Source organism: Triturus cristatus, chromosome 5_1 (genome assembly GCF_964204655.1).
Source record: "Triturus cristatus chromosome 5_1, aTriCri1.1, whole genome shotgun sequence".
NCBI lineage: Eukaryota > Metazoa > Chordata > Amphibia > Caudata > Salamandridae > Triturus > Triturus cristatus.
In genome coordinates this window covers 576,670,377-576,689,665 of record NC_140587.1, presented here as the reverse complement: position 1 = coordinate 576,689,665, position 19,289 = coordinate 576,670,377, and the positions used below count along the sequence as shown (strand labels likewise).

The 19,289-nt window shown below is 51.4% G+C and overlaps 1 protein-coding gene across 1 annotated transcript in view; it reads right to left on the bottom strand.

The window, feature by feature from the left end:
- ARFGEF1 (ARF guanine nucleotide exchange factor 1) overlaps nt 1-19,289 on the bottom strand; it is a 1,069,199-nt gene that overhangs the window by 14,683 nt on the left and 1,035,227 nt on the right. The window contains exon 38 of the mRNA XM_085605493.1: nt 13,300-13,417. Within this exon, the coding sequence (XP_085461619.1) occupies nt 13,300-13,417 (118 nt within the window). The remainder of the gene's footprint in view (nt 1-13,299; nt 13,418-19,289) is intronic.

The window sequence follows — 19,289 nt, the reverse complement described above, 5'->3', positions numbered from 1 at the left end:
AGGACCACCAGAGATGGGATAAACGCAGGATTTAGACCAATTGATCGTGAGACCCGAATTGTTCCCAAAGGAGGTCAGAACGTCAAAAAGGACGTTGAGTGACTGCCGCGGTGAGGTGAGATACAGGAGAATATCGTCCGCATACAGCGAGACCCGATCTTCGAAGCCCGGGCCCCACCGGATCCCTCTAAGCGAGGGCTCCCAACGGAGCCAGGCAGCGAGTGGCTCCAGGGCGAGAGCAAAAAGCAACGGGGACAACGGGCACCCCTGCCTCGTGCCCCTGCCGAGGGCAAAGGGCCGAGAGACCCGCCCATTCACCACCACTTGAGCCATGGGTCCCGTGTAAAGGAGCCTCACCCAGCCAATAAATCCCTCTCCAAAGCCGAATTTATCCAAGACGGCCCAGAGGAAGGGCCACTCAATAGTATCAAAGGCCATCGTGGCATCCAAAGAAACCAGCACGGCCGGTTCGGAGAGGAACTCCGCCCTGGCAAGGGCACCGTGAAGACGCCGCAAGTTAAGAGCGGTGTTGCGGTGCGGGATAAAGCCGCATTGGTCCGGATGAATAAGGTCGCACACGACACTCAACAATCGATTGGCCAGGACTTTCGCCAGGATTTTGGGCTCCGCATTGAGCAGTGAAATGGGCCGGTAAGAAGTACAGCGGTCTCGCGGCTTGCCCTCCTTGGGGATAACGACTATAGTGGCCAAGCGCTGGTCGGCCGGAAGGGAACCCGCCGCGAGAGAGTCGCGGAACATGCGGCTGAGGAAGGGCGCAAGCTTATCAGGACGCAATTTGTATAGTTCAATGGGCAGACCGTTAGGACCCATAGCCTTGCCCGAGCGAAGGGAACGGATCGCGGTCGCTATTTCATCCGACGACAAGGGAGCGTCCAGCCGCTCCCGGTCCTCAACGGACAGGCCGGGCAGAGCAATATCTCTCAGTAGGAGGCGAGAGTCCTCCTCATCCCTGTCAGTCACCGGGGAGTACACCGCCCGGAGGTGGTCAGCGAAACATTCCACAATCTCATCCGGCTCAGTCACACACACACCGTCAGCCGCACGCAACTCGGGGACCACACGATTCACTCTCTCCTTTTTGTCCAGCCACGCGATCAACTTTCCCGCCTTGTCCCCCGCGTCATACAATCGGCCCTGCTGCTCCCTATACATAGTTTTGGCCGCGTCAGTGACCATGGACCTATATTCGAACTGTTTCAGGCTAAGGGCATGTAGCCCGTCCGGAGTAACATTCGCCTCCAGGGCCGACTCCAACCCCGAGATGTCAGTCTCCAGCTTCACCACCGCCTCGCTCCTAACCTTCTTGGCCACCACTATCTGGGCGAGGGCGTGTCCGCGTATCACAGTTTTAAAGGCTTCCCAAAGGGACAACGCAGACGACACCGACCCCTCGTTTTCAATGAAGTATTGGTCCATGGCCCTAACCAGGCTGTCACGAGTCGCAGGGTCCCGCAGGTACCAAGGGTTAATAGGAGCTACCCGCCCTGCAGACCGCGACCCGGTGTCAAAGAGAAGCCACAGCGGAGAATGGTCGGAGATACCACGCGCCAAGTGTCTGACCTCTCGAATCCGACCAGTCTGCGCCGCGGGCATAAGGAAGTAGTCCAGCCTAGAGAGACTCCCATGCGCCCCCGAATGAAAGGTAAACTGACACTGGGTCGGATGCATTAGTCTCCAACTATCCACCAAGCCGAAGGTCTCCAACATCCCACCCAGCCATGACTGGGCAGCGGGGAGGGTCCTCGGTGGGTGACGATCCAGTTCACCCGAAACCACAGAGTTAAAGTCCCCGCCCATGAGCAGGAGGCCGTCCGGAAGGTCAAGCAGCATTCGACCCAAGTCAGTAAAGGTGGAGTTCTGGAGACCCGGGGGAACGTAGACTGAAACCAGGGTAAGGGGCTGCCCCTCCCACCTCCCAATCAAACACACATAGCGCCCTCTGTCATCCGAGACTATCCTCGTGATCTCCACCGGAAGGGAGGTTCGCAGGAGAATGCCCACCCCCCTGGAGCCCGTTGTGAAACCAGAATGAGCTACGAGGCGGTATCCCCCCCTGTTCATCGCATGGCAGACATTGCCGACCAAGTGCGTCTCCTGGAGAAACACCACATCAGGAGTCACACGACGCAAATATTGCAGTACAACACCCCGCTTAATACGATCCCCCAACCCATTGACGTTCCACGACATAAGCCTCAACCCGTCTCCCCCCATCCCCTCCAATAGATCAAGAGGCCCCCAGCCCGCAGCACGGTTCCCAAATATGGACAAAAATCAATACCTCGCCCTGTAAACAAAAAACACACAACAAAACAACCCCCCTTCCCCCCCAACCCCACCCCAAGTCCAACTCCCCCCACCCTGCACCCCTGCGGGCCAATGACCCCCCCCAACTTGCAGTGTGCCTGTCGCCCCCCTAACCCCATTCTACAAAAAGACCCCGGAGGAGGAAAGGGACCCGAACCCGCCCGCGCCCCTCACGGGTCCTGGTAAGACACAGTATGCAAAAGAAGTAAGACCCAACTGCACAGCGCAAAACCGCAAAAGCAAGGACCAAATGTCAGTCTAAGGGGACCCGTCACCTGCGGTGCCCCCAGAGGGCCCGGGCCGGCCACCCCCGTCCGGCAGCGAGTCCAGCCAGTCACTTGCGGCCACAGGAGAGTCAAAAAAGGCTGTCCGCTCTCCATGCTCCACTCGGAGTTTCGCCGGGTAGATCATCGAATACTTCAGGCCCCGCTCGCGGAGACGGCGCTTCACCCCTTGGAATCCCATCCGCTGTTTCTGGACCAGTTGCGTGAAGTCCGGATAAAAATTGATGGTCGAGTTCTCGTAGCGGACCGGGCCACGGGTCCGTGAAGCCTGCAGAATAGCGTCGCGGTCCCTGTAGTGGAACAGTTTAGCCACGATAGGCCTCGGGGGGGCCCCCGGCCGCGGCCGGCCGCCCGGAACTCGATGGGCCCGCTCCACGGCGAAGAATTTACTTAGGCCAGCCGGGGACAGCTGTTGCAGGATAAGTTCCTCGACCACGAGGTCCACCGGGCGGCCGTCTGAGGACTCCGGTACACCAATGATGCGGATGTTGTTGCGTCGGGCCCGTCCCTCGAAGTCCTCAAGCCGCCGGGCCATATGGTCGTTGACCACTCTAATGTCCCCAAGCGCGGCCCGCAGATCCGACACCTCCGCACCCAGGGTGGAGGTCCGTGTATCAAGGGCCTGGACCTTCTCGTTGGTTTTGGAGAGGTCGGCCCGAATCAGGGTGACATCGATTGCGACAGTGTCGATCTTACGGGCCAGGGCCTCATATTGCGTCGCGATGGTTTCCCTGATGCCCTCGATGGCGCCCATAATGTCCTGCAGGGAAAGTTCCGCAGAGACGGTCGTGCCTCCCCCCGCAGCATCCGGGGAGAGGCCAGTAGCGCCAGGGGGGCCCCCTGCCCTGGGTGTAGCGGTCCATGTTGTTGCTCTGGACCGCTCCCCCGCGCAGAGAAGCCTTGGTCTTGCGCCCCTCCGGACCCCCTTTGCCCGCCATGCGAGCGCAGTCTCTCAATGGGACCTCCGATCAAAAGGTGTGCGGGCGCCAGCCAAAGGACCACAAACTGCCGATGTGGGGGTCGGAGGCGTCAGGCCCACCAATAGCAGATGGAAGCAAGCCTCGGGCAGAGGCCCAGGAGGCACCTCGCCACCTTGAGCACGCACGCCAGCCGATCTCCTGAAGGCCAAAATCGAAACCGAAAGCGCTGACTCGGCAACTGGCACCGCGCTGAGGCCGCTGTTGTTCAATTGCAGCCCGGCCCCACGGGTCACCTTCACCCCGGCCACCTCCGCCGGGTGGGTCCCAAAAGTTCCGACGACGACAACTCAGGATTCCCAGGTCCAATTAGAGTTTTAAAAAGAGATATATGATCAGCTGGTCTTCATCTCCCAGATTCCATAAACCAAATCAGGATAATCTCAGGATATAGTCCGAGGAGCAGAAAGGGTCCGGGGAGCCCTGTGCTCACGCGACCATCTTAGATGCGCGCTAGGCTCCTCCCCCCCGAAAAGATATAATTAAAGTAACTGAACATTTGCCACCAAGAAACACTTTTTGGTGCTTTGTTTTTAAATAAAAAGGGCGTCCTGCACGCAGTGCTTTAAATGGGCCGGTACTACTGAGTACCGGCACTTTTTTTTTGAGAGGGAGAGTCCCGGCACTTTTTAATTGGAGAGTACCAGCATTTCTCAGAAACAAGCAGGTACCCTCCTACGGAGTACCTGCACTTCTATTTTTCCATTTCAAGCACTACATGCAGGCAAATAGCCTTTCAGCCGGAACCTCTTTGGCTCTTGGTTGACCGGATATCCGCTCTCTTTGGTCGGTGTTAACCCGGAGCAGTGGTAAGCGTGGGCGGAAGGTGGTTGTCACTTCTTCCGACACCCACATCGGCTGACAAGTACATTCAGTCAGCAGAGAAACTGCGTAAAGACCAGCAGACCTACGGCTGAAGACGCGCAACTCAGCAGACTCCCTCAAACACAACCAAACGACCGAACCCCAAATGCTGTTGCACATTCCCTTGCAGATACATACACAGAGATCAAATCAGTGATGCAAATACCCATTTACAGAGATGCGACAAGCAGACACCGGGTCACATTCTGCAAACACATACCTACAGACACCGCACCCATGCTATCTCTGCCTGCACGCCCACATAAATACTGATTAATGCATTGCTGCAGACACCCAGCCTGCAGGTTCAGACCCACAGGTGACAGGCACATGGGGGCAGAACTGGGGATACGTTCAGCGATCTGGTATCTGCGGCGCTCAGACTGGCCTCGCCCCTGCGGCATCTTTTTGCTTTCCCAAGGGGCTGACATGCAGTCCCTCAGGGCACACGGTACCTTCTCGCGGTCGATGGGTTTCTCGGGCTCCTTCTTGATCTCCTCCTGGGTGACCCGGGACTCCACCGCCATCTTATCTCTTTGCGCCGCGAGCGCCACCTCTGCGCCTGCCGCCGGGGAGCGGCTCGCTCCCATAACACAGAAACCGAACCAAAAGTGGCTGCGTCGCTGCAGCAGCGTATTAAACACGTTACGGCGGGGACTGGCCGTTAAACACGTGGAAGTTCGCACGTGTCTGGGCACTATAATTGAAACCACATGGCCTATTGGTGTCTATTACGCGCACCAAGCGCGTAATAGACACCAATAGGCCATGGGCGGAGCAAAGCGCCCACCTTTGGCCAATTGTGTGCAGTCTTTTATAAAAAGACGCACGCAAAGGCCAAGGGTAGCACAAAAGGAATCGCACACGCAAGAGCGTGTGCGATTCCAGGGTCCATTTCTGAACCCCAGAAAAAAGGACTCTCGCTTGCACGAGCACTGCTGCGCAGTGCAACGCAGGTCATGAGACCTAAAAAGTGGTAAGTGCTGGTCTTTTACTTGAAATGTCATACAATCGTAAGGAGGGAGAAAACTGTGGCTGCCAATGCTTAATTTACAAGTGTTAAGCAGGAAAAGAATGGCAGTCATCCATACTGGAAGAATAAAATGACACGCTAATTTTGGGATTATTGTGGTGCATTTCAAGCACTAAGAAACATGCTCATTGGAAAGTCAGCTGATCATGTTATCCTCAGGCAGCCAATACTGGTTAATCATTGGGTGTCCTCCCTCCCTCCCTTGAAAACCGCTGAGCTCACAGTGGGCCAATAAAGAGCTAAAGTGTCAACGCATCTCACAGAAAGGCCAAGCATTGAGTGTCTTACTGCTGGACAAAACCTCTTTAAATGCTTTCAGTTGCCCAAGCTGCAGGATCCACCAGTTAGGTAGCCATGGTCTTTCTCTTAGCTAAAAGCTGCTGTAGAAGGGAAAGATTTGAAAATCACTCAGTACCCTAAATATGCCAAACATTCACCCGTTATTTTCCTCTTTACACTGCTGTTTATTCAACCCGAGGGCTTAATTTGTGTTAACATTATATTTTAAATTGCCATATTGTTCAGATTTAAATTGGTATAGTTATGGCATAGAAAGGGCCTGTGGTTTAAAGAAAGTGTTTGTTTTCTGTTTTAGTTCGCAATAACACACTGGCTACAAGCTAAAATATTGTAGGTCTCAAAAAGCACCCAATGCCATAGTAGTCACTAGTACTGAAGGGAAGTACTCTGGGTGTGGATGAAAGGGCAGAATGCAGCCAGTCACAGTGAAGTTAGCCAATGGCTGATTTAATGTGAATGACACAATAACAGAGCAACGAATGAAGAGGGCTGGATGACAGCCTTTTTCACTCAATCAGGATTTATAAAGCGTGGCTAAAACCAGGGTATCCAGGCACTTACAGGTCCCGGACGCTTATGAGAACAGCCAGATCTTGAGAGCCATTAGAATTCCTGAAGTGAGGTGATGGTCCAGAGTTGCGTGGGGAGGTTGTTCCAGGTCTTTGCTGTGATGTGGGAGAAGGAGTGTCCAAAGTATATTATACAAATAATTGTAGTGAAATCAAAAGAGCTTGGCTAACGCCAGAAATGAAGTAACTTCAAACCACCTTTCTTGGAGGGGATGGTCGCCAGTTTGGTTTCAAACTGTTCATTAAAAATACACATTTTATCTTCCAACGACTATCTTTTTTCCCCTCCAATATCCACCTAACTACTTTGTTAAAAAACTGAAACGCCCTTCTTTGCCTTCCATAATATTTCTAGTTATGTTTTCAAATCTTGAAAGCATGAAGTAAAGGAAAGAAAAGGGTACTTTGTCGATACTTCTGTTAAAAACATAGGTTAAAAATACTTGGTGGAAATTCTTCACATTGCAGCCATTCTAACTACACTATGCCATAGCAGACTAAAACTTACTTTCCAAATTCTTTATATTTCAATTAAAACAACAAAGTGTGATTACAAATAAAATTTTGTTTATTTTCTGCAACATACACCAGAAAAAATGCTGTAACTTCTACTGCTCCTACTTCAGCAGTATTGCACCCACGGTTGTCTTAATTTTGTTATGTTGCCTTTATAAAATGTTAGAACTTCAAATGAATTCTGGGATGAACAAGGGGTGCTTTGACACATTCCCAGATTAGCGATACTATAGCCTTGGTGCGAGTTAGCACTGTGTAAAACTGCAACAAAAAGAAAAGTTGACAGGTTGATGCTTCCTGCAGGGAAATGAGTGCAGGCTCCTGCTAAATGTGCTCTGTAGTTGCCAGTAAATTACTTCAGCACAAAAAATGAAAAGTCGTCCTACATTAAGCTTGCAATAAGGGGATGTGGGCGCAGTGCAGTGTGTTCAATAAGCCATCGCATTTACAAATAACATATGTTACTATATAATGCATGGGCCTCATTTCTTGCCCACACTACAGGTAGGGGATATGGAGACATTTTTAAATTCACTTTCACTTTCACTGAATACACAGAAAACCTGCTCCGCAGTAATTCTGGTGTCGAAGCACACCAGGGTGGCATTCGGCCTCTCCTGGTGGGGCCCGATGATGAAGCATGTCACCAACCAGGTTGGTGAGTGAGGGCTTTATTAAAAACCTATTTGGATTCTACACTTGTGCTCCATTCATATATTTAATAAAAAGGTACACTCTTCTGTTGTTTTCAGTACCTATATAGGCGCCAACCAGGCGCGCGGACTTCAGTACTTTTCGTTTTTTCCATGACAAAAGCGCAGAGCCACAAAGTAACTGACGTAGTCGTGTGCACACCTAGGGCCCCGAACAGAGGAATAACCCTAGCCCTACAACATTAGTCTGCAAAGCGGAGAGGCAAGGGTGGGGCTGTAAGGAATCTCAGCTAGACAGAGTCTCTACCAGACAATGCTTTAACGAAGGTAAGTAACTTGTTCATCTGATAGAGACTTTTTGCTGCAAATTCCTTACCTTTGAATCAGATACCCAAGCCATACCAACCTGACGGTGGGTTGCGGACCAATACCTCAAACTAAAAGTCCTGCAGGACTGAACGGGCAAAATGCCTTTCGCTGCAGACTTGATTGTCCAGGCAATAATGTTTGGCAAACTTGTGCAATGATGCCCACATTGTTGCCTGACAGATGTCTAGGACTAGGACACCCCAAGCCAATGCCGTAGTTGCAGCCTTTCCCCTGGTGGAATGGGCCCTTAATCCCTCAGGGGGCTGCTTCTTTGCCAGAGCATAGCAGATCTTAATTCAGAGAAAGACCCAGCAAGAGATTAGCCTTTTCTGCACTGCCCTTCCCTTCTTCACTCCCACGTACCCCACAAAGAGTTGGTCATTCACCCAGAACTCTTGAACGGTCAAGATAGAACAATGCCCTTTTTGGGTCCAGTCGGTGGAGACGCTCCTCTTCCTTAGAGGGATGCGGGGGAGCAAAGAAGGTGGGCAGCAAGATAGATTGACCCAGATGGAATGGGGTCACAACTTTTGGCAAAAAGGAAGCCCAGGTGGGAAGCACCACTTTGTCTGGAAAAGACATCAGATAGGGAGGCAAGCATGATAACGCCTGCAACTCACTCACTCACTCTCTGGGCAGATGTAATCGCCACTAAGAAGGCTGTTTTGATTGTCAACAGCCAGAGGGGACAATTGTCTAAAGGCTAAAAGGGAGCACACATCAGGTAGGTGAGGATCACATTAAGGTCCCAATGTGGCATAACAAATGGCATGGGTGGAAACAAGTGAGCCAGACCTTTTAGAAATCTATGTACAATAGGAGACTTAAAGAAGGAGGGCTGGTCTGGCAGCTGCAAAAAATATCAGAGAAGTGACCCTTGAGAGTTCCCAAAGCATAGCCCTGCTGAGCAAGGGTCAGAATGAACAAAAGGACAGTGGAAAGAGAAGCAGAAAGAGGGTCAACAGACCTTTCAGTACAATAGAATACAAATTTCTGCCAATGGCAGGCATTTACCATCTTAGTGGAGGGCCGTTTGGCTGCCAAAATAACGTTGCATACTTTGGGAGGAAGGTCAAAAGCCATCAACTGCTGCTGCTCAATCTCCATGCATGGAGGCGCACAGTTGACAGGTTCGGTTGGAGGACCCTCCTCTGCTGCTGTGACAGAAGATCCTCCCGAAGGGGCAGCCTCATCGGACAATCAAAGCCCATTTTAGGAGGCACTGGATACCAGACTCTCCTCACCCAGTCCAGAGCCACAAGAATGACTTGGGCCCGATTGCTACTGATCTTCTTCAGAACACTGGGCAGGAGTGGTATGTGTGGAAAGGCATACAGCATACCTGAGCTCCACTCGCAACGACAAGCATCGCCGAGCGTTACTTGTCATGGAAACTCCAGGGCGCAGTACTGCTGATACTGCCCGTTCTCTTTGGAGGTGAATAAATCTAACCAAGGTTCTCCCCACTGCTGAAAGAGACCTTGCGCCAACTCCGACTGTTGATGCCATTTATGATCCTCTAGGCATCAACGGCTGAGTTGGTCCACCCTGGCGTTCAGAGAACCTGCTAGGTGTTGAACCACCAGGGTTATGCCCTGCTGTTCCAGCCATGTCCAGAGACACAGGGCCTCTTGACAAAGGGTCCATGACTCCTCCCCACCCTGCTTGTTGCAGTGCCACATGGCGGTGGTTTGGTCCATGAACACCAGCACTAACTGGAAGAAATGCCTTCAATGCCAACCGAATCACTCAGGGCTCCAACAAATTTATGTGGAGTCCCTACTCCGCCGAAGACCAGTGTCCGCTCATATCCACCTCTCCCGGATTGCCGCACCATCCCTGAAGTGATGCATCTGTCACAACCAAGAGGTCTAGTTGGAAAAGGGAGAGGAGTCTGCCATTGACTCAATCGCAGTTCGTAAACCACCACTGCAGAGCTTTCGCCGTCCCTTCTGAGATCTGAACCACATCGGTGATCTCTCCTGATGCTGTGACCCCTGGAACTTCAAGTCCCACTGCAGAGCCCGCATACATACGCCACCTTGCACGCTTTACCAACAGGATGCAGGAGGCCATCAGGCCCAACAGCCTCAGAGCCAGTTTCAATGAAATCTAGGATAGAGGCTAAAATATCGGTATCAGCCTGAAAATCCTGGACTCGCTGCTCAGGAGAATAGACCCGAAACTGCACTGTGTCCAGAACAACTCTGATGAAAGGGAGCGTTTGAGAAGGAGTAAGGTGTGACTTCGGCACGTTTATAGAGAACCCCAGAGAATGCAGGAGGTTCGCCTTAGTCTGAAGGTGGGAGACAACTGCCTGGAGCGAGGACGCCTTCAACAGGCAGTCGTCGAGGGAGACTGACACCCCTAACCTGCGCAGATGAGCTGCGACCACCGCCATCACCTTGGTGAACATCCGAGGGGCGCTGGTTAGGCCGAAGGGGAGCACAGTAAACTGAAAGGGCTCAGGGCCTACCTTGTACCACAGGTAACACCTGTGGCCCGGCAGAATGGGGATGTGAAAATACGCATCCTGGAGGTCTGATGCTACCATCCAGTCTCCTTGGTCTAGGGCAGACAAGACATGAGCCAGAGTGAGCATCTTGATATTCTCCATTTTGAGGAAGAGATTGACTGTCTGCAGATCTAAAATGGGCCGTAGCCCCTTGTTCTTCTTCGGAATCAGAAAGTAGCGGGAGTAACACCCACTGTCTACTTCTGAAACCGGGGCCATTTCTATAGCTCCCTTGGCCAAGAGAACTGTAACTTCCTCCTTCAGTAATTTTAAACGATCCTCCGTCAGCTGTTCCTGATTTGGCAGAATGGGAGTAGGAAAGGAAAGGAAGAGAATAGCCCTCCTGAATGATCTGCATGGCCAGTTGTCCGATGTTATGGACCTCCAGTGCAGGAGATAAAGATGGATTCTCCCACCAACTGGAGTGGTGTAGTCTTGCAGAGTCAGACTAGGAGTGCTTGGAGGCTGCGGCTGCCAACGGCTGGGAGGCCAACAACTTCTGGCTTCCATTACTAGGCCAGAATGAACAGCGTCCACGTCCCTGCACAGCTTGGGAAGGATGCACAGGACGGTGGCTAGGATAGGTCTGACACAGATGGAAACCCTTTCGTTGCCACAAAAGGAGCGGAAGGTAGACTGGCCACGAGGAGTAGTAGAGGAGCCCAAGGATCTGGCCGCAGCTTGAGAGTCCTTGAACCTCACTAGGGCTGAATCTGCCTTTCACCCAAAAAGGCTGGTTCCATCAAAGGGCATGTCCATTAGATTTGCCTGGACATCCCCCAAGAAGCCAGTTGTCCTCGTGGTGCCTCAAGGCCACTGTCGTGAAAATTGGTTTACCCAGCGAATCTGTCGTATCAAGGCCACACCTGATGGTGAATTTTGTTGCATATCTCCGTCCTTAACAGCTTGAGAGCGCACAGCCGGGGACTCCTCCGTGACTTCTGGCAGCACATGCGCAACCGTCTTCCAAAAGGAGTGGGAGAAACAGCCCAATAAGCACACAGTATTCACCGACCACAATGCCAGTCTGGAAGAAGAAAACATTTTCTTCCCAAATAAATCCAGCCTCTTGGATTCCCTATCCGGAGGGGCGGAAGGGAACGTGCCTTGGGAAGTTGAGCCTTCTCCACCAAACTTTCTGGGCCAGGGTGTTGGCTGAGGAACTTTGGGTCACCCGGAGCTGGGCTATGGCGGCGGGCAATTGTCCTATTCACAGGAGCCTCTGTGCTCGGCTTCGACCATGTGCCTAGAAGGACATCAGTAAGTGCTTCATTAAAGGGCAAAAGGGGTTCTAAGGTGGAAACCCCAGACTGAAGCACTTCAACCAGGAGATTAGTCCTGACCTCCACTGAGGGCAGCTCCAATACAAGGACCTCAGCTGCTTTCTTAACCACCATGGCATAAGTTGCCCCCTCCTCCGTAGCCACAGTTGGCAGAGAGAGCATGCCAGTATCTGGAGAAGTATCCATTCCACTGGCCTGTTCAAGTTCACCATACCAATCCAACTGCTCTGCAGAGTCTTCTCGGTGATCTAGAGGGTCCATAGAACCCAGCCATTCCTCTCCAAGGCCTAGCACATCCACAAAGTGCTCAGGCGACAACATAGAACCTCTGGGTTCAATCGACGTCAGAATCAGCGTCGAGCTAAGTCGTTCCAGCTCCGTGTAGTCGGGGATGAGGATGGGACTGGCAGCACCACAGGCACTGACTTCGGGTCCGACGCCGGAGGAGGTCACGGTGGCACGACCTGTGTCGACCCGGATCCGGGATCGGACCCCTGAGGCCCCACTGGTGCTTAGGCCGGACTTGACGGCGTCGAATCCTTTGGGGCCCCTCCCATCCCCACGGGGCCTTAGGCTAAAATACGTGGCGCATGGCCTCGTAAAACTCTTTAGTCCGAGCGGGGGTTGCTCCAGCACCCAAAAAATGGGGGAGGCGCGAAGTTGACCCTGGCTCCGCAGAACTGTGCCTAGAGCATTGGTGCCCCTTACCTCCTTCGTCGACAGACGACATCCAAGGTGAAGACGAAGTCCGCTTGGACGATTCTTCTTCTTGTGCCTCTTCCCCGAGTGTCCCGACGACCTCAAGCGAGCTGAAGAGGACTTTGGGCTCTGGGAGCAGTTCTGCGACCTCCTCTTCCTAGATCGGGACCGGGACCTCTGCGGAGTCTAGCTTGACAGTGTCAGCTGTCGGGCTGCAAGGAGCTTCAAAGCCTGTTCCCTCAAGGTCTTAGGAGCCATGGCCCAACAGTCTCAGCACGACTTCAGATCATGGTCACGCTACAGACACCATAGGCATACAAGGTGGGGATCGGCGACCGATGTCGTGCAGGCACAGGTCCCGCATGGCTTAAAACCTGTCTTCCTCGAAGACGTTGAGAAAGAACCTGTCAAAAAGAGACAGAGGGGCAGCTCTTCCCAGATCAGCGCTTAACTGGTGCAGAAAGAAAAGAACTGACGTCCGCGTGCCTGGGTGGTGCCTATATAGGTACCACAACGTCATAACCTACGCTAACGATGTCGACGACACCACGCGGAGCCGAATGGAGCCACCCAATGGTGCGCGCAAGGGGTATTGCTCTGCAGAAGTTTATGGATCCAGTCGGATGCCTGGGATATTCAAAGGTAAGGAATCTGCAGCTAGAAGTCTCTATCAGATTAGACTGGTCATGTTGTCATCTGGCACTATGCCTGAGGCCAGCAGCAGGGAATAAAGGCTAAATGCTAAATGGAAACAACCATTGTGGTCTATTGGATATTCAGATCCATGTGCACACAACTATTTGGAAAGAAAGAGTATTCTGGCCCATGCAACACTTCAAGAATAAGGAAAAACAATGCTGTAAAAAAATACAAATATATATTTTACTAGAATGTAAAAGCTAAGCTTACCCTATCATCACTTATCTTCAAAATCTTTGTCAGGAATAACAGTAAGAGGTTAGTCCAAGCTTCTCTGTGACTTTCTGATGTGAGTGTCAAGAAGTAGCTAAGGGCCTCACTGCACACACTGTAAGGTAATAGAAAATAGCTTATTCAGCAGGATACATTAAAAAACAAACTAGTCTAATAACTGATTACAGGAATTAAAACACGTACCATTGGTATATACGTTTATTTGAAAAGCCAGACTCATTTCATTCACTGAAAAATGTTTGGCATAGCAACATCAATGGATCAGATCAACACATTTAGGGAACAATTTCTTAGCTAAAGAACAAGTTACTTACCTTTGGTAATGCTCTTTTTGGTGGATTCTCTACCTTACCGCAGATTCCTCACCTTGTGTATATCCCCAGTTGCTTGATTTGACGGAGAAAACTCAACAGCAGTGCTCCTGCATGCGGGTGGGTGGTGAGCCACATATAAGTGCCACCCATGCACGCTGACATCAGTTTTTTTTCATGAACTCGTCAGTGCCCTCAGACGTTGAGTCCATCAGCGAACTGGAAGACCCCATGTGCAGATTTCCTTTTTTAGAAGGAAGGAAACCATTCCACAGAACAGGGAGGTTGGTGAGGAATCCATCAAAAAGAATGTTACCAAAGGTAAGTTGTTCTGATGGATACTTCTAACTGCACATACCTTACCTTATGAATAAATACCAAAGCAGCACCTTCCAAAAGGTTGGGTCCATGGAATGACTCAGACTAACAAGTCCTGCAGTACCAAATTGGCAAAATTTCCATCACGACAGAGTTCACTGCCAAGGCAGTAGTGCTTTGTGAATATGTGTACTGACGCCTATGTGGCTGCCTGACAGATATACATGACATATTATTGTGCTACAAGAGCAACCCTTAAAACCATGGGAAACTGGGCATAAATAATTATCCTGCAATAATGGTTCTCACTGGTATAATTTAGAGCAAATGAATGAATCAGGAGGCTAAATAACCTTGCTCAATGAATGCTAAAGTATTCCTAACACTAATATCTTCATGAACAACTTGCTCATAAAACAAAGAGGATAGTTTTATCTCTTTAAATATTTTACAAGTCCAACATAGTCTGTCATCAAAGTGCAAAACAGTGCAGTGTCCCTAGTGAAAAAAACACAACAAAGCCAATTACAGAAATAAAGAAATACAGAAATGTTTGTGTGTTTGCAATGTACAACTGTCAAAGATGTCAAATTAGTCCACTGGTTATAATTGGTTGCCCACTTGTTTCTTTGTTACTCATCAGTGTCGATAACATTGCGACCCGTGTACCAGATACAAGGGTCTCATCAGGACTAGAGGAATATAGGGGAATCGGACAATCCAATTTTTAATAGTGTGGATAGAGTGACCGAAGCATACATGCAGAGCGGGAATTAACACCCTAGTGAAATTGAAAAAATATGCTCACTCAGGGGTGATTGATTCCCATGAGTGGCAAGGGTCCGTGGTGAGTAATGGATGTGGTGTCTTGGGGTCGTGGCTAGAGCAGCCAAGATGGTGGGCACACTCTAACGAGGCTCCGCTAAGACACCCCGTTTATCCGAAAATATCCTGTCAGCCATCGAAGCCAACAACAGTCACTGCCACATACCTGGCATAGCCCTGATAGCGCCAATGTCCTAGTGCAAGAGACGATGAGGGCGGTGGAAGTGACTGGGGAGGCCGCTGCCAAGGCCTGGGTCCACTTTGGTGGTGGTGCCCGACAGTCGTGGGGGCGACACTGCACTCTCAGTCGCTGGTACAGGACGAAGCCCGGCCCTGGCCCTGCCCGGACGGCGACAACACTGGTGGTGCGGTGCTTTGGACCGAACTGTGTGGTGTGGTTTGCTGCTGTCGCGCCACCTTACGCTAAGGCCTGAGCCATATAAAATCTCGGCCGGAGCGCATTGCTGCCCCAGACGCAGACAGTTCCGTTCCGCCAGCAATACCTGATGGCCTGACCTGCCTCCCAGGAACCGCAGCGGCCAGCACTTTACAAAGAAGGATGGGGGTTCTTGGCTGCCAGAGGCCACCTACTCCTCGCCACGAGTCCCAGGGAATACAGGCCTCTGCCTGACCTGCTTCTGTCTTCTTTGTGCGCCGCAGTGCGGACGCCTTAGCCTCCCGAGGATGGGCGCCGCTGCCAGATGCTGGATAAGGTGGGAGTCGTTCATACCTATTTTTTGCAGTGCACCAGGGCATAGCCGCAAAAAAGTTATACAGCGGGCCACCTGTGGCTTAGGCGTGGGACCAAATGAGTCTGAGCTGCTGCACAAGCATACCACTGCTGTCTGCCCTCGTGGTCATACCACATTCTTTCTGACTGGCAGTTGTCGTCTGGGCCCCATCATTCTCCACCCTGGGCATCCCTGCTGATGTGGTGAACCCAGCCAAGGGGGGGCTATTGGTGAGGATCCCCTGGCATGTGCTATCTGGAGGTGCAGAGCTCTGCTGAGGCAGGGGAAGGGGACCCTCTTCTTGTGACGCTACCCATCTGCTACCTCCTAGCCCTTCTCACCCATAGTAACCCTTGTGACCGTCGCTGCTGGAATCACCTACATCTGCTGCCCAATGGGACGCACCTTTGACCTCATTATTGTTGCCCACCCTTATGCCCCTTCTGATGTGAGCTTCTACCTGGGCACGACTGGACTCACTTGGCTGCGGCATCTGAGTGGACCCTAAGGTGCTGGCAAGCGGGCCTGCTGCCATTAGACACCTGGTCCTCTCCCAGCTCAGGGCTCAACCACAGACCACTAAACAATGGGGCGCCTGCGTTTGGGCACCCGGTGTGGCCTCATGCCCACCTGCTACTGCTGACAAACTGGCCGACACCCTGCGTCCATAGACCCTCATGGCCACCCCTAATCCCTAGGAGACAAATTGGACGTAGTCCTGGATACTAGGGCGTCCCTAGAAAGCATCCGGGTTTCCTTGGAGAGCAAAATAGGTAACATGGCGGTAGATCTCACTCTGCTACACGCAGACCAAGACAAGCTGTCTGACAAGGTCCGCACTGCAGAACAAAATCTTGCCGAAATTCAACTGTAATCCAAACAGATTGAGTCATCCATGCAGGCACTGGTGAACCATGTGCATACCCTCGAGTGAATGGTGGAGGATGCGGAAGGCCGTTCAGGAAGAAATAATGTCCGCATGGTAGGCCTTCCAAGAGGGCGTTGAGGGGCAAAACGTGGTAGAATACATTGAGCATCTGCTATGCAACCTGCTCACTCTGATTGCCCGATCACAGTTTCTCGATTGAGAGGGCCAGGCTCCAATCCCAGACCACTACTGTTCCGCCGGCTTCACTATTGTGATGGCAACTCCATTTTACGAGAAACCCGGAAGCTTCGAGATGTTGTCGTTGACAATGCCCACATCATGTTTTTTCAGACTATACTGGGGCGGTGCCATGTCAACGGAATTCCTACTTGTCTGTGAAATGTCATCTTCGCAACCTGGATTTGCGGTACTTCCTCTTGTTCCCTGCATGTCTTCATGTTGCAGCCGAGGGGAAGGTGCATGTCTTCGAATCCCCAGGGGGCGCCTGGGAATGGCTGGAGTCATTGGGACTTGCACTGTATCGACAATCCCCACCGGAAAATGCTGTGCCTTGCAATCCCATTGGAAGTTGACGATTCAGATGCCGCTGGCTAACACAGCGCGCCCCCAGACCCAAGGCGGTTCCTGACCTGGAGCAAGTGATACATGAAAGAAGGCGAGCTCTGCAATCAGTGGTGGTGATAAGTGAGGTTATTTGAGACTCAGGCCCTGAATCTGCAAAGTCCACCAGTGATGACGGATCATCTCCTACATTGCCCTCTGACAGAAATTCAATGGTCCCCCTAACGTCACTCCACATTCGGCCAACGACATCATCTGAACTGTGCTCTATAGATTGCAGCAGCCTGTTTGACGAATGCACCAAGGACTGCAAACCATTATAGACTAACTTGTATCCCAACTAACTTCTTTTCCTTTATAGAAGGCAAGCAGGCTCTTTGCCCTGCACTTTAATGACACGCATTTCTGACATTATGCTGTCACTTGGAGCCACAACATGGTGCCCGGATGTGGTGCTGCGTGCAACTGGCTGGCTGGCACACTCACTTCCTCATTGCATGGGGTACGTCATATTTGGCTGCTGCAGCTCCACCCACTCCTTGCACCCTCTTTGCTGTAGTTCTGATGTCTCTGCTGCACATTGTTCTGCAGTTTGGGCGGAACATGTATTCTCCCTGCTCTAATAGTATCAAATGTTTTTTCTTGGGTTTGTGTTTGGTTACATTTCTCTGCTCTGCGAGACCCGACCCTGATGCACATTCTGCGCGGGTCCCCAGCTCTGCACCGGGTAGCAGATCAACATACCCTCACACACAGACATTACACACACTAACATCATTACTTGGAATGTGCGGGGAATGGACACATTTAACACTCACCTAAGCAACTAAGCTTCAAAGGCGCTGGCGTTGTCAAGTGTTCGCCACCAATTTCTCCTCCTATGCTAGAGAAGTACTGATTTGGGTCAAACCAGGGGTCCCCTTCACTGCAGAGGAGGTGGTTGTCGATAAGGAGAGCCCGCTATGTGTGAATCAAAGGCAGCTTGGACGGCCGCTACATCCTCATAGGCAGCATATATGCACCGAACACAGAGCAAATCCTGTTCCTCCACAATCTGTCTGAGACACTCTCCCATTGGAGTGGGGTTCCGTGGCTTATAGGACGGGTCTTCGATTGTCCTGAACACTGACATCTATCAATCCTTCCCTACACTTCCCCACACAGCTGCAACCTCTAACGCCCAGGTACTACATGACTGGCTTCAACATTGGCAGGTCATTGATATCTGGCACCAGCTTACCGCATACACAACAGTGTTTTCCTTCTTCTCCCCACCACATCACCTGCACATTAGAATTGACTGATTTATTGGCACAACCAACTTACTAGCCTCCGTTACACACATCGACTATTTTGGCCGTACCCATTCCGATCACAATCCCCAACACCTGCAGCTTACATGGGACACAGGCCCTCCCACCATTCCCACCCTGCGCTTACAAACAGCAGTACTTAAAGATCCTCCCCTTTCGTGCTTCACTTAACACTGCCATTGAGGATTAGTTTGAGCTCAATTATGACTCTGCAACAACTAGACTGGTTGATTGGGATGCGTTTAAGGTGGCAATTGGAGGCCACTGCTTGGGGGTAAATTGGAACATGCGCAAACAACTTGATAAAGACATATCCCAAATAGAACACACACTCCTGAAAGACAAGACCCTGACGGCACAAAGCCCAGCAAACTTGTGCCACCTACTGCAGGTGCAACGAGACCATGCCTCGCTGTTGGGAGTGACTGCGCTGCATAAACTACGCAGACTCATGCCACTGCCAACAAATCTGGCCCACTATTGGCATGGCTGATATGCTCAGATCAACCAAGGTACCCCATCCACTGCTGGCACCCTGCTTTACACTCAGTGCGACATACACCACAAGCTGATCAGCCACTGTATTTCGCTAGATTAATCGGTATCCAATGCTAACTCACACAACAACGACTCCTTCCTCTCCACTGTGCCTCTACCCCGCATTACACCAGACCAGTGGGCGAGCTTGATGACCCCATACTGCTTTGAAATACAAGAGGCAATCTTGTTTGAAATGCTACCAAGTTATGGCATTGGAAGTCGTTTTATGCAACTGGGTAAGCTACTGTACACACAACCTTTGGCCAGTGTCAGGACACTTCTCCTGGTCTCGGAGATGACACAGATTTGCAGGGACACCTGGCAGGGCTGTCCGCTCTACCCATTACTCTTCTCCCTAGTGAAAGAGTCACTGGCACTTGCCCTTCGCGAAAGGAGTGGTGACTGGGGTATCCCCATGGGCGATGGAATCTGTTCCATCTCTCTTTATGCGGATGATCTGCTTATCTATCTCAGGGTT